The following is a 20055-nucleotide window of genomic DNA, read 5'->3' as shown; positions in this document are numbered from 1 at the left end:
TCTCAGCCTCACTCCCAGTTCTTCTGTAGGTTGACCATGAAGTTGACGAGGGTTTTATACTTGCTTCCTGTGCGCATGGAAGGCAGGAGCTTTAGTTACCCTTTTCACATTTGTGTCTTCAGCACACAGCATGGTGTCTGCCACACAGAGGGCAGTCTGTAGACAGCGAGGTAACAGAAGCGTGAAATGGCCTACCTTAAGGTCTCTCTGGTAATGACAGTCTGGGACCCTGCATGGACCCTGGAGTCTGATGTCAGCAGCTTGCTCCTCAGCTCTGTCTGCTGTCCTTGTTTTACACCATAATGTCATTGGAGCCCCTGCCAGACCAAGGACCCTGCTACAAGCTTGTGATGAGAGGAATATACAGGAGGAAGTAGGATCCCAGTCCCCAAATGAGCGAAGATCAAGATTAAATTGTTAAAAGGCAAAAGTCAGCTCATGTTTCTGCTGTGTAATGACCCAGTAAGGGATTTTGTCTTTTTATTTAACCAAGGGCATAAAATATACTTTTTTTTTTACTTGTCAAAGGAAAAAAAAAGCATCAGCAATAAAATTCTGTCTATATGATTTCCCCATCCTGGAATTTTCCCTCTGGATTTAAGTATCTTGACATTTTGATTTTTCATTAAAGAAAAAACAGTGTACTAGCTAAAATTATCCATCTCTGCCATTGTCTATACCTCTACATTTACTAAGTTATATGCTGTATTAAAGAAGATGAGATGTTATTAAAACAGGAGGTGAATGCTGTTGTGATACTCCTAAGTAGGAGAGCAATACTGTGGCCTTAAATTTCCTTTAGAAGAGTCTAAGGTTCAGGAAAAATAAGAAAGCGAGTTACATGTCAAAGGTTGTGGGGCAGGCAGGGCAGAGGTCCTAGCATCACCACTGATATTGCCAAACACCGGCTTCCACAAGAGGAAAGCCCTGCCCACCACATATGTAAGTTCTTCATATGGCTCAGCCCTATGTTCAAATCTCAGTTCCGCACAGCTAATTTAGCAGAACACGGACCACTCATCAGGATCTGACTTAGGAGAGGCTGTGAGGGGTGTGGAGAGGGGCATAGGGGTTGTCGATCTGTGTTTGTCACCAGGAGAAGGCTGGATTCACATCCCAGGGAACTACTTCAATGTAAGGAAGCTGTCTGGAGATGGAGCACTGCTGCAGTGACAGGTATGTGCAGTCTCCATGACTCGAGCAACCAGAGGAGGTCAATGGAGGTCCTTCTATTTAAGAAAGACATAAAAAGAAGTCTTAAAAGATTTAAGAAAGGGCTATCTTAAAACTCTTCTTTGCTAAACATTTAAATGCTAAATTTTAAAAATGTAAACAAATCCCCAAACTTCTTGTTTAGTTAAGTTTAAAACCCATTTCCTGTGATTTTTGTCCTAATACAGTGCCTTCCTAGTCCTCATGCCAGAAGACTTCAGATACTCTATCCTAACATCAAAACATTTGTGGTGGTTTGAATATGCTTGACCCATAGGGAGTAGTACTGTTCGGAGGTGTGGCCTTGTTGGAGGTATGTCACTGTGGGTATGGGCTTTCAGACTCTCCTCTGAGCTGCCCATGAGACAGTCTGTTCTTGATTTCCTTTGTATGAAGATGTAGAACTCTTAGCTCCTCTAGCCCTATGCCTGCCTGGATACTGTCATGCTTTCTGCCATGATGATGATGGACTGAACCACTCAACCTGTAAGCTAACCTCAATTAAATGGTGTCCTTTATAAGAGCTGCCTTGGTCATGGTGTCTCTTCACAGCAATGGAAACCCTAACCAAGATAGAATCCATCTCAAGACTTAAAAGCATATATTTATATTGTATCCATGCACACATACCTTTATAGTTTAATATCTGCCTTTCCCAGCTCCCACATGGAAGGGACCAGGGCTATACAATGCTCATGTGCTGGCACAGTTGGTGGGCATTTACCACTGTCTGCAGGTGGATGTTAGATGCTAACTCACAAAGGAATCGATCCTAGTTCTGAGTTTGCTGGAAAGCTGTTGGATTGCATCCACCATCCTGCAGGCCTCTCTTGAGATGTTGGTATTTAGGTGAGGCTCACACAGGATCCTGGATATTCTAGAGCTCTCTAGGGTACATGTGTTTACATACCACTTGAAGGCCCTTCTACAACTGTACACAGAAGATGCGGGTTTCTGCACTTTGCTCTGTCTTAGAAAGAATGCGCAGGCCTTCTGCTCTGAGCCCTCTTGTATATCTTGGATTTCTAATATGGCTTCTTCCCTGGGCTTGGCTTCCAGCATCTCAGCTGCTTCCAAAGACTCAAGAAGTACTCCATTTCCTTTTTATTTCCTGACCCTGTCATATCTCCCTGGTATAGAGTACCTCTTTCTTTTCTGAGGGTGGAGACAGCTCACCCACTGGCCAAGCATTCCTCCAGATTCTTGCTCTTTAGGCTCGTCTCATCTCCTGGACACCCAAGGGCCAGAGATCTGAGTTCAGTTTTTGTAGTGGTTCTCTCTTGGACCTGAAGCAATGTCTGTGTCTGGTTGAACAGGGAGATTATAGAAGAACACATAGACATTTAGGGGAGGGGGATAATGCATGATCAGTCTCTCAGATATGCCATCTATCTGTCTCATTTGTACAAACAGTTGGATGATTTTTAAGGGAAACAAATTGGCGACATTTATCTCAAATTTCAGAAGTCACTTTCCAAAGTTTGTCAGTTTACTACAAACTCTAGAAAACAACATGCCACTCAGGCAGGAGAAGAGGGGGTTTGCAAAACTAAGCTGGGTCTTCAGGGACAGCTCTCCTTTCTGCTGTCATAGTTTCCCCCAAACAGTCAAGACTTTGATAAACTAAGTATCTGTCATGTTATGTAGGGAGAGGTGACAGGCTGAAAGCCACCGAGCCATCGATGAGCTGCCCTTGCCATGGCAAGCCTCCAGGTTGTCTTCAGTGAATATGGCTCTTATGTGGATATGCCACCAGAGTTCCTTCTTTTGGTCCAAAAAAGGTTCTTTGGTTCTTTTTTGGTGCTTTTAGGCAAGGAAGGCAGAATGTATGTGTGTCCCCTACAGACAGTACGGTAGACACCAACTATCTTAATAGGCCAAGCTTTATCTATCTGCTAAGTTATGGTCATATTCAGTCTTATGCTTTATCATTGATTGGTCAGACAGGAACTGGGCACAAGACTGTGGAAAATTTCATATTGTATTCTGTAGTGGCTGATGCATGCCTGGAAAATAAGCATGTTCAAGCTTTGTATAGCACATGTTTCTTCCCAGCAAGAGAGCCGTTGCAAGTCTATGTAAGGCTTTAGATTATTATGCTTAACCACTGTGACTTTTACAGCTGCACGCCAACCAGAGCATGGTAATTTATCAAAAGCACTATGAAGACGCCATTAAACTGCCTGCTGCCATACACCCTTCAGAGGCTAGAGAAGAAAGTGTGTCTTTATATGTCATTCTTTTTTATTTTTATTTTTTATTTTGGGCATATTGACAGTCTGAAGTATCACTTATGAAAACAGGCCTGTCCCTGCCTCCTCCCTCAAAAAAGTCTTAATAAAATAGCTTTTCTATAGATTGGTACCCACCATGCATTGCTGTAGAATCTATTCCATTCTCCAGGAAGGAGTCTAACAGGCTCTTTGGCATCTAATGAAGCCAGTGTGAGCACACTGCTGGTTAAGGAAGAGAACTAAATGTTTATAAATGATTTTTTAAAATTCCAACACACTGAAAGACTCCTGTAAGTAGAGAATAGAGCCCAAAGCCTGTGCACATCTTGGAAAGAGCCCCACACCTGCCACAATCCTGTGTGGGAGCTGGCAGTCATCTGTTGGCTTTTGTTTGGGGATGAGAGGAACTTAAAATCATGGACTATGGAGAACCTTTAAAATGAACATGCTAAAATGCTTGCATTGTAAGAAAACTGTATTCTCTATGATGTTGTCTTAGAAGGGTTTTATTCTCAGAGTGTAGAGAGGAGAAACACATGACTGTGTGAGTGTGTGTGCGCGCGCTCATGTGCGCATGTGCATGCATGTGCATGTGTATGTGTATGTGTATTGGTCCAGAAGATAAGTCAAGTTTAATCCCCTAATACTAGAGGACAAGGGAATTTTCTCATTTTCATATTTATGCTTACAACTTGCAGGGTAGAATGTCTGACTTAGAATTTTCATTTCATGTGTGTGTGTGTGTCCATCTATGCAGGCGTGTAAGGAGGTCAGCGGTTGGCATGGTGATGCCTCTCTCAATTACTTCTCCATCTTCCTTTTTGAGATATGGTTTCTCACTGGATTTAGAATTTCCTGATTAGCCTGGCTGGCTGGCTGGTTGGCTAGGAGGCCCTGGGGCTCCTTTGTCCACTCTCCTCAGATTATCCCTGACATTTAGGGATCCAAGCTCAGGTCCTCATGTCACCTCTAAGTCCTGCTGCTACTGCAAACATTTAAACCACAGATTGTCACCCAGGAACACATACTAGTGTGCTGACTATGCTCCCAAAGCTCCCATGCCTCAAGTCTGAGTAGCCAGGGTTAACATTACCGGAGGCAACTTCTGCTCATTTACAGTTACACAGCTTGAGAGAAAGGTTTGCCCTAGTGAATGAAAAGGCTTGTAGCACACATTTTAAAGAGTGGTAGGAGCCTCCCTGTTTAGTATAACTGAGGTTAGTAGTTAGTTGGACAGGATAAACAGTAAATTGAAAGGACCTTCATTGAGAGAGGAAAAACATTTCGCATCTCCAACTTTATTATGTGTTGTCAAAATCTAAAATCTTTTAGCCCTTTGGTTAGATTCCCCTTCATCTTTTTTTTTTTCATAGAAAGCACACACACACACACACACACACACACACACACACACACACACACACACACACACTAATTTTCCAGATTGGTTTATCTTCTACTAAGATACTTAGAAATCTTGAGTCCACAGTAGAGTTGTGCAAGCTTATCCCCGTTAAGACAGGAAAAGTGTTTTTGCCACTTGTCATTGTCAACTTTTTTGGTAAGCCTTTGGTTTATTTTTCTCTAACAAGGGTAAACTGATATTCATCTTCCATCAGTTTATATCATATATAAATTCATAATGGTGGGCACAGTGGCATAAACAGATCTGGGATTAGACCCAGTGATTTGGGTAAGCATGTCTCCCAAACAGAAGGCCAGAAGTGCATGGGCACACCAGCGAGTCTGCCAGCCTTGTGCACTCCATATGGCAAGTGAACACCTGTTAGACATGGCTGGAGTCTGCCGGCAGTCGAGGAGTGGCTGGACAGGCTTTAATTAAGAGTTTCTACTAAGATGCCAAGGTAGTGACTCTTAATAGTTTTTGCAAAGTGTTTTCTAGCAGGAGTCCTGCAGAACTTGCCTTAATGAGCAGCCAGGCTCCCTGGCAATCAGAGGCATCTGTCTGCAGAGTGTAATTGGCGTGCTAAAGTGCTGTCCCCAGGCGATCTAGTTTACAGTGTGGTACTATAATTGGTTTGCTCATCAGACTATTTTTTTTTTTCTTGGATGGGGAGAGGTAGTGTTTTGGTCCACTCTTCATGATGCTATCACACTTTTTTAAATTAATGATTTGGAGAGTTAATGAGCGCTTCTATTTATCCACGACAGAGATTCTAAGTATCTCTATCAATTCTTCAATGTTTTTAGTTAAAACTTTTGTCTTCCTAAATCCTGCCAGCAACAGAGCATGGTGTGCCAAGGACAGTTAGGAGAGAAGAGAAAGAAATTGCGCATATGGACTGACATTCAATTCAAACGTTTGGGAGCATTTTAGAGTAGAGGGAGGGATTGAGAGTGAGTGAGCGAATAAGAGAGAGAGAGAGAGAGAGAGACAGACAGACAGACAGACAGACAGACAGAGAGACAGAGAGAGTCACAGAGACAGAAACACAGAGGCAGAAGCAGAGAGACAGAGAGATTCCATAAACCACAGAGTGAGATGTAGAGAGGGAGCAGAGGAAGGAGGAGGGCGTATAAGACAGGCAGAGATAGAAAAGTCATGGTGAGTGCAGATGGGCAGCCACAGACAAAATGGATCACACGGAGATGGAAACAGATGCTGTGAAAGAAACCGAATGTCTTATGGGATGGAGGGGAGTGCCCCACAGCACTGCTCCAGGCTCCATGTCTGCCCTTATAAGTCATAGAGTGCACAGCACCATGTGGCGTTCAGAGGCTGTGGAGCACCATGGTACTGGGTGGGACAGGCAGGGACCCAGGGCTTCAGACCCAGAGCAGGCAGAACTAGGCCCTGGAGCAGCTGATTATTTCCTGGGCATGGTGAGGGGTTCTGTACCACGTCCTTACAACAGAGAAACAGACTTCTCAACTCTTGATGTCTTTCTTTCTTCTCCTCTTCTTTCTTTTTCTTTTCTTCCTTTGCTTTCTATTGTTTTTGGCTACAGAAAGGTACTGAAGGAAATCTCTGTTGGCGAATTAAATCCAAATGAGACCGTGCAGGCCAATGTGGAAGCTCAGCTCCTCTCCAGGCTCCATCATCCTGCCATTGTCAGATTCCATGCAAGCTTCATGGAGCAGGAGACTTTTTGCATTATCACGGAATACTGTGAGGTGAGACTCTCCTCTCTAAAAATCTGTTGCATGATAAAAAATTTATATAAAGAGACATCTTAAAAGTCCTGTTATCAAACAGTAAGTTGAATTATCTATAAGCCTGGAGTCTCATGTCTTATAGCTAAGAGTAGTCTTCTCTAAGTAACTGACCAAACTCATTCCTAATGATTATTTCTCGCCCTTTGGCAAATCAGTCAGAGTGCGTTATTTTAAGAAGAAATGTCTGTAACGGAATGCTTTTACATAGATTGGGGGGGGCATCTATGCCCAAACCTCCTATGATAACATAAATGCTTAGTTATCTATCTAGACTCTTAATCTAAGTATAGTGGAGGCAAAGTCTCTCCTATTTATTGACTTGTGAATTATGGCTTCAAGTACGTGCAGTTTTCTCAGCTATTCTCTGTTTACTCGAAGTAAGAGCTTTGTGTTTTACTGAGCCTGAAAGGATCATGAAGCTTAGAAAGCTGAGAGAGAAGAAGATGGAGAACAGGAAACTGGTCTGGATCTGTGAATCTACAGCTCAGAGGCTAGGTATAGGGTAGGTGAGCAGGATATCTGTACTGGGCAGAGCATAATAGAAGATGACATGCTTAAGGTTGTGCCAAGATAATATGGGAGCCAGGCTACCCAAACACTTCTTAGGGGGACTAGAAGCTGTAGAGAATGAAAAATTAGAGAAATTATGCTGGGAAGAATGAAGTCTTTTTGGAGCAGAAGGCATGCTTGTTTGGCTAAGAGACTTTGGACATCCAGATGGAATCTGAGGGTACCATATGACTGGGAGGCAGGAAGGAGAGTAGAGATTGTTCCCAAAACACCATTGCAGGGGCTGAAGAGGTGGCTGAGGTTAAGAGCACTGTCTGCTCTTCCAGAGATCCTAAGTTCAATTCCCAGCAACCACATGGTAGCCCAGAAGCATCTATAATGAGATCTATTATCTCTTCTGGCCTGCAGGCATACACGCAGGCAGAACTCTGTATACATAATAAATCTTAAAAAGAAAAAGAAAAAAAGAAAAAGAAAAAACACCATTGCAGCTTTACACATTTGCTGTACCCACCAAGGAACCACTAGTCAATTTCATCTAAATGAACCTGAGTATTCTAAATTTGACCTTTCTTCTCTCTTGGCTTGTTCCTTCTCTGCTTTGAGGAGAGGGAGGGAGAGACAGAGAGGCAGAGATTTAGACAGACACACACACACACATGTATGGGGGGGGAGCTTAGTAGTGATGAAACCAGTTGCTTAGATATGTAACTTCTCTACCTAATGGGTTGTTAGGAAAGTCAGTAGGATGATGAGTGTAGGGTGGGCACATTGAATAGCCACTTCGGGAAAATGTGTGTCCAATATTTGCAAAGTTATAGATATTTGGATATGTAGCTATGCTCTAAATGATCTGTTATTATTTAATACTTTTTCTTCTTTAGCTCATTTAGTTGATAAGCTTTCACTTTTAAAAATAACTGACAGTTCCTACATATGATGATTGATTTTCCCCACTGATGATTTTGGCTTACTCATTTATTTATAAAATGTTTGTATATTGTCTTATGCAATCCATACTAAGTTCACGATGTAGCCATAGCTGGCCTAGAACTCCTGAACTCCCATCTCCATCTCCCAAGAGCTAATAAGATTGTAGGTGTTGGCTCCCGTACCTGGGGCACATTTCTTTTATCTTTATTTTTTTTTATTACGTATTTTCTTCAATTACATTTCCAATGCTATCCCAAAAGTCTCCCACCCCCTCCCGCCCACTCCCCTACCCACCCATTCCCATTTTTTGGCCCTGGAGTTCCCCTGTACTGGGGCATATAAAGTTTGCCTGACCAATGGGGCCTCTCTTTCCAGTGATGGCCGACTAGGTCATCTTTTGATACGTATCCAGCTAGCGTCAAGAGCTCTGGGGTACTGGTTAGTTCATAATGTTGTTCCACCGATAGGGTTGCAGATCTCTTTAGCTCCTTGGATACTATCTCTAGCTCCTCCATTGGGGGCCCTGTGATCCATCCAATAGTTGACTGTGAGCATCCACTTCTGTGTTTGCTAGGCCCCGGCCTAGTCTCACAAGGGACAGCTATATCACTGTCCTTGCAACAAAGGCTTGCTAGTGTATGCAATGGTGTCATCGTTTGGAGGCTAATTATGGGATGGATCCCTGGATATGGCAGTCTCTAGATGGAACATCCTTTTGTCTCAGCTCCAAACTTTGTCTCTGTAACTCCTTCCATGGGTGATTGTTTCCAATTCTAAGAATGAGCAAAGTGTCCACACTTTGGTCTTCGTTCTTCTTCAGTTTCATATGTTTTGCATATTGTACCTTATATCTCGCTATACTAAGTTTCTGGGTAAATATCCACTTATCAGTGAGTACATTTCATTTGAGTTCTTTTGTGATTGGGTTACCTCACTCAGGATGATGCCCTCCAGGTCCATCCATTTGGCTAGGAATTTCATAAATTCATTCTTTTTAATAGCTGAGTAGTACTCCATTGTGTAAATGTACCACATTTTCTGTATCCATTCTTCTGTTGAGGGGCATCTGTGTTCTTTCCAGCTTCTGGCTATTATAAATAAGGCTGCTATGAACATAGTGGAGCATGTGTCCTTCTTACCGGTTGGGACATCTTCTGGATATATGCCCAGGAGAGGTATTGCGGGATCCTCCGGTAGTACTATGTCCAGTTTTCTGAGGACAAGGGAGCTAAAACCATCCAGTGGAAGAAAGACAGCATTTCCAACAAATGGTGCTGGCACAACTGGTTGTTATCATGTAGAAGAATGCGAATCGACCCATTCCTCTCTCCTTGTACTAAGGTCAAATCTAAGTGGATCAAGGAACTTCACATAAAACCAGAGACACTGAAACTTATAGAGGAGAAAGTGGGGAAAAGTCTCGAAGATATGGGCACAGGGAAAAAAATTCCTGAATAGAACAGCAATGGCTTGTGCTGTAAGATCGAGAATTGACAAATGGGACCTCATGAAACTCCAAAGCTTCTGCAAGGCAAAAGACACCGCCAATAAGACAAAAAGACCACCAACAGATTGGGAAAGGATCTTTACCTATCCTAAATCAGATAGGGGACTAATATCCAACATATATAAAGAACTCAAGAAGGTGGACTCCAGAAATTCAAATAACCCCCTTAAAAGATGGGGCTCAGAGCTGAACAAAGAATTCTCACCCGAGGAATACTGAAAGGCTGAGAAACACCTGAAAAAATGTTCAACATCCTTAATCATCAGAGAAATGCAAATCCAAACAACCCTGAGATTCCACCTCACACCAGTCAGAATGGCTAAGATCAAAAATTCAGGTGACAGCAGATGCTGGCGAGGATGTGGAGAAAGGGGAACACTCCTCCATTGTTGGTGGGATTGCAAGCTTGTACAACCACTCTGGAAATCAGTCTGGCGGTTCCTGGGGCACATTCTTAAAAAAAGTTCTCCTCATCTTAAAACATCTTAAATGGAGGTATTTATTGCTCAGTAGGGGGCACTGGGAAAGTGAACTCGCCTGTAGCCCTGCCTTCTGCTCTTATCCTCTCTGTTCCCCATGACGTTTGTCTTTGAAGGGTACTGATTAGCTTTAATTAATTTAAAATAAAGTGGCCTGTGCAGCTAGTGACTGTCCATACAGCAGCCATGGGTGTCATGCTCTAACTTTCTCTGCCAAGGTTAATTTTTACTTTTTTTATTTTTAATTTTACTATAATTTTGAGCTTCCAGACAGTTTGTGAGACTAGGACAGTGATCTCCTCATCTCATTCCCGTAGACTTGCCAGGTTTATTGCTAGCTACACCCCACATTTCCTTCTCTATTTCCCTTTTCCATTTCTATACACTCTATCTAGCCTTTTCCTGAACATCTCGAAAATAAACCTGTTGTAGTGTGTGTGTTGAACTGCATGAATGTCTCTCAAAGGCCTGCATGATACAGAGGCTTAGGTACCAGTTTATTGGAAAGTGGTGAAAACTCTAGAAAGTAGGGCCTTAGGACTCTGGTGCCATTCCTTGAGGGTGGCATCAGAGTTCTGGCCTCCTCCTCACTCTGCCCTCCCCAGCTGCCCACCCTCCCCAGGGAATGAGGAACTTCTCTCAGCCATGCGCTTCTCACCAGAACAGTCTCCCTCACCACGGCCCCCAAAGCAATAAAGGCAGCTGACTACTGACTGAAGCCTCTGAAACTGTGAGTTAAAATGAACCTTTCCAGCTTTCAAGTCGATTTCCTCGGGCGTTTTGTCATAGCAACAGAAAGCTAGCACAAAGTTCCAGGTCAAATGCTCCCTTGTCCCAAACAACTACTGTACCCTCTAAGACCAAGGACCCTCTCATTCCTAACCCCAGCAAAGTGACAGAAAGTCAGGAAATTAGCACCAAAACAATGAGCATGCAGGCCACCGACTCTCAGCAGTCTGTCACCGATCTGACATCTGCAGCAGCGGCTTCACTTGGTAACTTGGTAGAGATGCAGAGTCCTGGCCTGAAGCCCAGCCACGCTGAATCAGACGTTGTAGGGGAGGGGTCCAGCCATCTGTGTTTTGACAAGCTCGCCAGGTGAGTGTGAAACAAGCTGAAGTTTGAGAACCACCCATCTAATTCACAATCTCTAGTCAAATTTGCTCATTTGTTCCAATTATGTCCTCAGAAAGGGCATTTCTTTAAAAAAAAAAAATGGCTCTTGTCAGGCCGGATCCAGTGAGGGATCATCTGCGTTAATTTTTAAATGATGGTTGGTTTCCATAGACCAAGCGGCTCTCCAGGGAGGGGGTGTTGCCATGGTGATGGCTGCCAGCTGCACTGCACAGCTGCTGGGCTTTCAAGGGTCTGTGGTCCTGAGCTGTCAGACTGGCTCTTCCCAGGCTCCTGAGAAATGATGTGTGCCCGTTGCTCCCTCCTTGTTAACAGACTTGTTTCTCAGCTTCAGATGCAAATTCACTCTTAACTGGATCAGGCCTGATGCTATCCTCTTCTTAACTGAGGTAAAATTACTGATATAGGAAATACATGTAACCAACCCTTGATCGTCTGAGAACATTGTCACCACTGCAGTAGCTCCTCTTCTTATCTCCATGTTCCCCTTTGCTGATTTACTTTGGGACCTTTCATGTCTGTAATATATTCACGCATCCCTGATACATTCAACCTGCTGCTCAACCCACTGGGCATCTCAGAGTATGTGTGAAAAGTGAACAGCTAGGGGCTGAGGAGATGGCTCGCTCAGTAAAGAGCCTGCTACAGGAGAATGGGGACCACAGTTTGCATCCCTAGAACCCATGTTAAAATCTAGGTATGGTGCATGGGGAGATGGGGACAGGTGGAGACCTAGAGCTGGCCCATCTAATTAATCAATGAACTCAGAGCTTAATGACACCCTCTGTCTCAAAACATGAGGTGGGTGAGAGAGGAAAAATACCTGGTACATACACACTGTAATGGCTATTCCTGCTTGTCAACTTGACTATATCTGGAATGAACTAAAATCCACAATCCAGAGTTGGAGGGCTCACCTGTGATCCAGATCTTGAGGCTGGAAGACACAAGTTTCTCACCTGGATCTTGGCATAGTGGCCATAGAGATCTTGAGGCATAGTGGCCATGAAAAGCTTAGGCCCAGGCAAGGTAGTACACACCTTTAATCCCAGGAGACTGAGGCAAGGAGATCTCTGAGTTCAAGGCCAGCCTGGGACAAAACAAGTCCCAGATCCAGGCGTTGGTGGTACACACCTTTAATCTGGGCCACACCTTCTTCTGCTGGAGACCTACATAAGGACATTGGAAGACGGAAGATTCTTCTTTGCCGCATGCATTTACCTGCCAGCACATCTATTGGAATCTGCTTCTAACTGAAACAACTAGCCTCATGGGACTGAGCAACTACTAGATTCTTGGAGTTGAGGAGTTGGAATACAGACTGTAAATCATCACAATAAAATCCCTCAATATACAAAGACATTCCATATGTTCCATGACTCTAGAAAACGTTGACTAATATACACATGTACACATACACACATGCACACACATGTACATGTGTACCCATATACCCTTGAATATACACACTACATATGCACATAATAAATACATAAACAAAGTATTCACCGATTGGTATTGTAGTACTAGAATCTTAGGATGAAGGAAGCAAAGACAGGAAGATCACAAGTTCAAGGCCAGCCTGAGCTGCAGTACAGGGCGTTGTCTGATAGTTCCAAAGCTACTGAAGCAGCAGAGTGTTTCAACAGTGGGGGTTTCCTGTCCTCCACACAAGGAGGACATGGTACTATGCGCCCTCTTTGTCCTTCCTCCACAGTTCCATGTGTCTCATCTTTGCTTAGGCCATTACTTATTCTAACACTTTTTCTTCCTCACCGCACATCTTCAGGTTCTACCTAGGTTCCTGGGCCCTTCAACTGTTCCCTCCTCTCTCCCAATCAAAGACTTCCTTTTGTTAGGAAGACTGTCTTCTCCCATGTGTACTGGAAATGTCAGGAAGTCACTGGAAGGAAGTCATCCCCGCCCCCATGTCTCTAGCTGCCGAATCTTTTTTTTTTTTTTTTTTTGCATGAAAGCTAACATAACATCATGTGCATTGTCTCAGACTCCAACATGCGAGCAATTTCCTCATTCATTTTTTTCTAAATCACATCTTAGGTTGAACCATGAAGCTAGCATCCAAGACATTTCTTTTTGAAACATTCCTATTAGCTGGTATAAGTCATAGAGCACACTGGGTCTCATTGTCACGTTCCCAGAAACACTTAGAATGGACTCTTTCCCCCTCCCCACCAGTTCCCTTTCTGCTTTCAAAGGTGGTGCTCCTTAGCTGACTCACTACCGTTTCCTCTGAGCTCCCACCTCATTCTGGCAGACACAGATGATAGAAGAATGCTGACACATCCACCAGACACATATGTTACATGAATTTGTCCTACTGTATGACCACATCAGTGTCCTGCACCAGAGATCTGCGCAGTACTGCCTTTCAGGTCTTCCATGCAAATGAAGACAAGAGTCCTAGAACCCTGCACATTCTGTTAATAGATGTAACAGGGGTTGAGAGCGTAACTCTCTAGGAGAGAGGGGCAATGGTGGGAGAGCGTGTAAGCTCAGAAAGAGCTGGGGCAGTCAGACTGTTCTGTTCCTGTTTGGTGATGGAAACAGCTACAATGTCTACATCAGTGTCATGGTCATTCCAGCCCTTGACTGCACATTGGGCTCACCCGGAGACCTTTCTTTTTTTTTTTTTTCCATTTTTTATTAGGTATTTAACTCATTTACATTTCCAATGCTATACCAAAAGTCCCCCATATCCACCCACCCCACTCCCCTGCCCACCCACTCCCCCTTTTTGGCCCTGGTGTTCCCCTGTACTGGGGCATATAAAGTTTGCAAGTCCAATGGGCCTCTCTTTCCAGTGATGGCCGACTAGGCCATCTTTTGATATATATGCAGCTAGAGTCAAGAGCTCCGGGGTACTGGTTAGCTCATAATGTTGTTCCACCTATAGGGTTGCAGATCCCTTTAGCTCCTTGGCTACTTTCTCTAGCTCCTCCATTGGGAGCCCTATGATCCATCCATTAGCTGACTGTGAGCATCCACTTCTGTGTTTGCTGGGCCCCGGCATAGTCTCACAAGAGACAGCTACATCTGCGTCCTTTCAATAAAATCTTGCTAGTGTATGCAATGGTGTCAGCGTTTGGATGCTGATTATGGGGTGGATCCCTGGATATGGCAGTCTCTACATGGTCCATCCTTTCATCTCAGCTCCAAACTCCGTCTCTGTAACTCCTTCCATGGGTGTTTTGTTCCCAAATCTAAGGAGGGGCATAGTGTCCACACTTCAGTCTTCATTCTTCTTGAGTTTCATGTGTTTAGCAAATTATATCTTATATCTTGGGTATCCTAGGTTTGGGGCTAATATCCACTTATCAGTGAATACATATTGTGTGAGTTTCTTTGTGAATGTGTTACCTCACTCAGGATGATGCCCTCCAGGTCCATCCATTTGGCTAGGAATTTCATAAATTCATTCTTTTTAATAGCTGAGTAGTACTCCATTGTGTAGATGTACCACATTTTCTGTATCCATTCCTCTGTTGAGGGGCATCTAGGTTCTTTCCAGCTTCTGGCTATTATAAATAAGGCTGCTATGAACATAGTGGAGCATGTGTCCTTCTTACCTGTTGGGGCATCTTCTGGATATATGCCCAGGAGAGGTATTGCTGGATCCTCCGGTAGTACTATGTCCAGTTTTCTGAGGAACCGCCAGACTGATTTCCAGAGTGGTTGTACAAGCCTGCACTCCCACCAACAATGGAGGAGTGTTCCTCTTTCTCCACATCCTCGCCAGCATCTGCTGTCACCTGAATTTTTGATCTTAGCCATTCTGACTGGTGTGAGGTGGAATCTCAGGGTTGTTTGGATTTGCATTTCCCTGATGATTAAGGATGTTGAACATTTTTTCAAGTGCTTCTCTGCCATTCGGTATTCCTCAGGTGAGAATTCTTTGTTCAGTTCTGAGCCCCATTTTTTAATGGGGTTATTTGATTTTCTGAAGTCCACCTTCTTGAGTTCTTTATATATGTTGGATATTAGTCCCCTATCTGATTTAGGATAGGTAAAGATCCTTTCCCAATCTGTTGGTGGTCTTTTTGTCTTTTTGACGGTGTCTTTTGCCTTGCAGAAACTTTGGAGTTTCATTAGGTCCCATTTGTCAATTCTCGATCTTACAGCACAAGCCATTGCTGTTCTGTTCAGGAATTTTTCCCCTGTGCCCATATCTTCAAGGCTTTTCCCCACTTTCTCCTCTATAAGTTTCAGTGTCTCTGGTTTTATGTGAAGTTCCTTGATCCACTTAGATTTGACCTTAGTACAAGGAGATAAGTATGGATCGATTCGCATTCTTCTACACGATAACAACCAGTTGTGCCAGCACCAATTGTTGAAAATGCTGTCTTTCTTCCACTGGATGGTTTTAGCTCCCTTGTCGAAGATCAAGTGACCATAGGTGTGTGGGTTCATTTCTGGGTCTTCAATTCTATTCCATTGGTCTACTTGTCTGTCTCTATACCAGTACCATGCAGTTTTTATCACAATTGCTCTGTAGTAAAGCTTTAGGTCTGGCATGGTGATTCCGCCAGAAGTTCTTTTATCCTTGAGAAGACTTTTTGCTATCCTAGGTTTTTTGTTATTCCAGACAAATTTGCAAATTGCTCCTTCCAATTCGTTGAAGAATTGAGTTGGAATTTTGATGGGGATTGCATTGAATCTGTAGATTGCTTTTGGCAAGATAGCCATTTTTACAATGTTGATCCTGCCAATCCATGAGCATGGGAGATCTTTCCATCTTCTGAGATCTTCCTTAATTTCTTTCTTCAGAGATTTGAAGTTTTTATCATACAGATCTTTCACTTCCTTAGTTAGAGTCACGCCAAGATATTTTATATTATTTGTGACTATTGAGAAGGGTGTTGTTTCCCTAATTTCTTTCTCAGCCTGTTTATTCTTTGTATAGAGAAAGGCCATTGACTTGTTTGAGTTTATTTTATATCCAGCTACTTCACCGAAGCTGTTTATCAGGTTTAGGAGTTCTCTGGTAGAATTTTTAGGGTCACTTATATATACTATCATATCATCTGCAAAAAGTGATATTTTGACTTCCTCTTTTCCAATTTGTATCCCCTTGATCTCCTTTTGTTGTCGAATTGCTCTGGCTAATACTTCAAGTACTATGTTGAAAAGGTAGGGAGAAAGTGGGCAGCCTTGTCTAGTCCCTGATTTTAGTGGGATTGCTTCCAGCTTCTCTCCATTTACTTTGATGTTGGCTACTGGTTTGCTGTAGATTGCTTTTATCATGTTTAGGTATGGGCCTTGAATTCCTGATCTTTCCAAAACTTTTATCATGAATGGGTGTTGGATCTTGTCAAATGCTTTTTCTGCATCTAACGAGATGATCATGTGGTTTTTGTCTTTGAGTTTGTTTATATAATGGATTACATTGATGGATTTTCGTATATTAAACCATCCCTGCATCCCTGGAATAAAACCTACTTGGTCAGGATGGATGATTGCTTTAATGTGTTCTTGGATTCGGTTAGCGAGAATTTTATTGAGGATTTTTGCATCGATATTCATAAGAGAAATTGGTCTGAAGTTCTCTATCTTTGTTGGGTCTTTCTGTGGTTTAGGTATCAGAGTAATAGTGGCTTCATAAAATGAGTTGGGTAGAGTACCTTCTACTTCTATTTTGTGAAATAGTTTGTGCAGAATTGGAATTAGATCTTCTTTGAAGGTCTGGTAGAACTCTGCACTAAACCCATCTGGTCCTGGGCTTTTTTTGGTTGGGAGACTATTAATAACTGCTTCTATTTCTTTAGGTGATATGGGACTGTTTAGATGGTCAACTTGATCCTGATTCAACTTTGGTACCTGGTATCTGTCCAGAAATTTGTCCATTTCGTCCAGGTTTTCCAGTTTTGTTGAGTATAGCCTTTTGTAGAAGGATCTGATGGTGTTTTGGATTTCTTCAGGATCTGTTGTTATGTCTCCCTTTTCATTTCTGATTTTGTTAATTAGGATTTTGTCCCTGTGCCCTTTAGTGAGTCTAGCTAAGGGTTTATCTATCTTGTTGATTTTCTCAAAGAACCAACTCCTCGTTTGGTTAATTCTTTGAATAGTTCTTCTTGTTTCCACTTGGTTGATTTCACCCCTGAGTTTGATTATTTCCTGCCGTCTACTCCTCTTGGGTGAATTTGCTTCCTTTTTTTCTAGGGCTTTTAGATGTGTTGTCAAGCTGCTAGTATGTGCTGTCTCCCGTTTCTTCTTGGAGGCACTCAGCGCTATGAGTTTCCCTCTTAGAAATGCTTTCATTGTGTCCCATAGGTTTGGGTACGTTGTGGCTTCATTTTCATTAAACTCTAAAAAGTCTTTAATTTCTTTCTTTATTCCTTCCTTGACCAAGGTATCATTGAGAAGAGTGTTATTCAGTTTCCACGTGAATGTTGGCTTTCCATTATTTATGTTGTTATTGAAGATCAGTCTTAGGCCATGGTGGTCTGATAGGATACATGGGACAATTTCAATATTTTTGTATCTATTGAGGCCTGTTTTGTGACCAATTATATGGTCAATTTTGGAGAAGGTCCCGTGAGGTGCTGAGAAGAAGGTATATCCTTTTGTTTTAGGATAAAATGTTCTGTAGATATCTGTCAGGTCCATTTGTTTCATAACTTCTGTTAGTTTCACTGTGTCCCTGTTTAGTTTCTGTTTCCACGATCTGTCCTTTGAAGAAAGTGGTGTGTTGAAGTCTCCCACTATTATTGTGTGAGGTGCAATGTATGCTTTGAGCTTTACTAAAGTGTCTCTAATGAATGTGGCTGCCCTTGCATTTGGTGCGTAGATATTCAGAATTGAGAGTTCCTCTTGGAGGATTTTACCTTTGATGAGTATGAAGTGTCCCTCCTTGTCTTTTTTGATAACTTTGGGTTGGAAGTCGATTTTATCCGATATTAAAATGGCTACTCCAGCTTGTTTCTTCAGTCCATTTGCTTGGAAAATTGTTTTCCAGCCTTTCACTCTGAGGTAGTGTCTGTCTTTTTCCCTGAGATGGGTTTCCTGTAAGCAGCAGAATGTTGGATCCTGTTTGTGTAGCCAGTCTGTTAGTCTATGTCTTTTTATTGGGGAATTGAGTCCATTGATATTAAGAGATATTAAGGAAAAGTAATTGTTGCTCCCTTTTATTTTTGTTGTTAGAGTTGGCATTCTGTTCTTGTGGCTGTCTTCTTTTTGGTTTGTTGAATGATTACTTTCTTGGTTGTTCTAGGGCGTGATTTCCGTCCTTGTATTGCTTCTTTTCTGTTATTATCCTTTGAAGGGCTGGATTCGTGGAAAGATATTGTGTGAACTTGGTTTTGTCGTGGAATACTTTGGTTTCTCCATCTATGGTAATTGAGAGTTTGGCCGGGTATAGTAGCCTGGGCTGGCATTTGTGTTCTCTTAGTGTCTGTATAACATCTGTCCAGGCTCTTCTGGCTTTCATAGTCTCTGGTGAAAAGTCTGGTGTAATTCTGATAGGCCTTCCTTTATATGTTACTTGACCTTTCTCCCTTACTGCTTTTAATATTCTATCTTTATTTAGTGCATTTGTTGTTCTGATTATTATGTGTCGGGAGGAATTTCTTTTCTGGTCCAGTCTATTTGGAGTTCTGTATGCTTCTTGTATGATCATGGGCATCTCTTTTTTTATGTTTGGGAAGTTTTCTTCTATTATTTTGTTGAAGATATTAGCTGGCCCTTTAAGTTGAAAATCTTCATTCTCATCAATTCCTATTATCCGTAGGTTTGGTCTTCTCATTGTGTCCTGGATTACCTGGATGTTTTGAGTTAGGATCCTTTTGCATTTTGTATTTTCTTTGACTGTTGTGTCGATGTTCTCTATGGAATCTTCTGCACCTGAGATTCTCTCTTCCATTTCTTGTATTCTGTTGCTGATGCTCGCATCTATGGTTCCAGATCTCTTTCCTAGGGTTTCTATCTCCAGCGTTGCCTCGCTTTGGGTTTTCTTTATTGTGTCTACTTCCCCTTTTAGTTCTAGTATGGTTTTGTTCATTTCCATCACCTGTTTGGCTGTGTTTTCCTGCTTTTCTTTAAGAGCCTGTAACTCTTTAGCAGTGCTCTCCTGTAAATCTTTAAGTGACTTATGAAAGTCCTTCTTGATGTCCTCTATCATCATCATGAGAAATGTTTTTAAATCTGGGTCTAGATTTTCGGTTGTGTTGGGGTGCCCAGGACTAGGTGGGGTGGGAGTGCTGCGTTCTGATGATGGTGAGTGGTCTTGATTTCTGTTAGTAGGATTCTTACGTTTGCCTTTCGCCATCTGGTAATCTCTGAAGCTAGCTGTTTTAGTTGTCACTGTTAGGAGCTTGTTCTTCAGGTGACTCTGTTAGCCTCTATGAGCAGACCTGGAGGGTAGCACTCTCCTTAGTTTCAGTGGGCAGAGTATTCTCTGCAGGCAAGCTCTCTTCTTGCAAGGCAGGTACCCAGATATCTGGTGTTCGAACCAGACTCCTGGCAGAAGTTGTGTTCCACTCACTAGAGGTCTTAGGATCACGTGTGGAATCCTGTGTGGGCCCTTGCGGGTGTCAGGCGACTCAGCTGGCAAGGTAGCCCGGGGCTCGAGTGGAGTGGAAGGGGTTTGTGCCCCAGATCAAGCCCGGGTAGCCTGCTTCCCTATGTACCGCAGTCTCAAGTTCCGCGCGATTGGATTGGGGCAGGCACTGTGATCCACTCACCAGAGGTCTTAGGGTCCCGTGGGGAGTCCTGTGTGGACCCTTGCGGGTGTTGGGCAAGACTCTGCTGGCAAGGTAGCCCGGGGCTCGAGTCTCGAGTCGAGCGGAAGGGACTTGTGCCCCAGATCAGGCCCGGGTAGCCTGCTTCCCTATGTACCGCAGTCTCAAGTTCCGCG

The 20055-nt window shown here is 43.0% G+C and overlaps 1 protein-coding gene across 11 annotated transcripts in view; it reads left to right on the top strand.

Annotated features, from left to right (window-relative positions):
• Window positions 1-20055, top strand: part of Nek11 (NIMA (never in mitosis gene a)-related expressed kinase 11) — a 233369-nt gene that overhangs the window by 40971 nt on the left and 172343 nt on the right. For 8 of the 11 annotated variants that reach the window (XR_003947831.1, XR_379760.1, XR_379761.3 and 5 more), the window contains one exon: window positions 6416-6581. The exons of 2 other annotated variants lie outside the window; for them this stretch is intronic. Coding sequence is in view for 5 of the 9 variants with exons in the window: in XM_006511679.4 (XP_006511742.1) it covers window positions 6416-6581 (166 nt within the window). In the remaining 4 variants the exon portion in view is untranslated. Of the gene's footprint in view, window positions 1-5918; window positions 6013-6415; window positions 6582-20055 lie in introns of those variants that run through there. One more of the 11 variants, XM_006511682.3, reaches the window with a different exon arrangement.

This window comes from Mus musculus, chromosome 9 (assembly GCF_000001635.26).
Source record: "Mus musculus strain C57BL/6J chromosome 9, GRCm38.p6 C57BL/6J".
NCBI lineage: Eukaryota > Metazoa > Chordata > Mammalia > Rodentia > Muridae > Mus > Mus musculus.
Note: the sequence above shows the minus strand (reverse complement) of the source record. Positions and strands in the feature narration are given on the sequence as shown.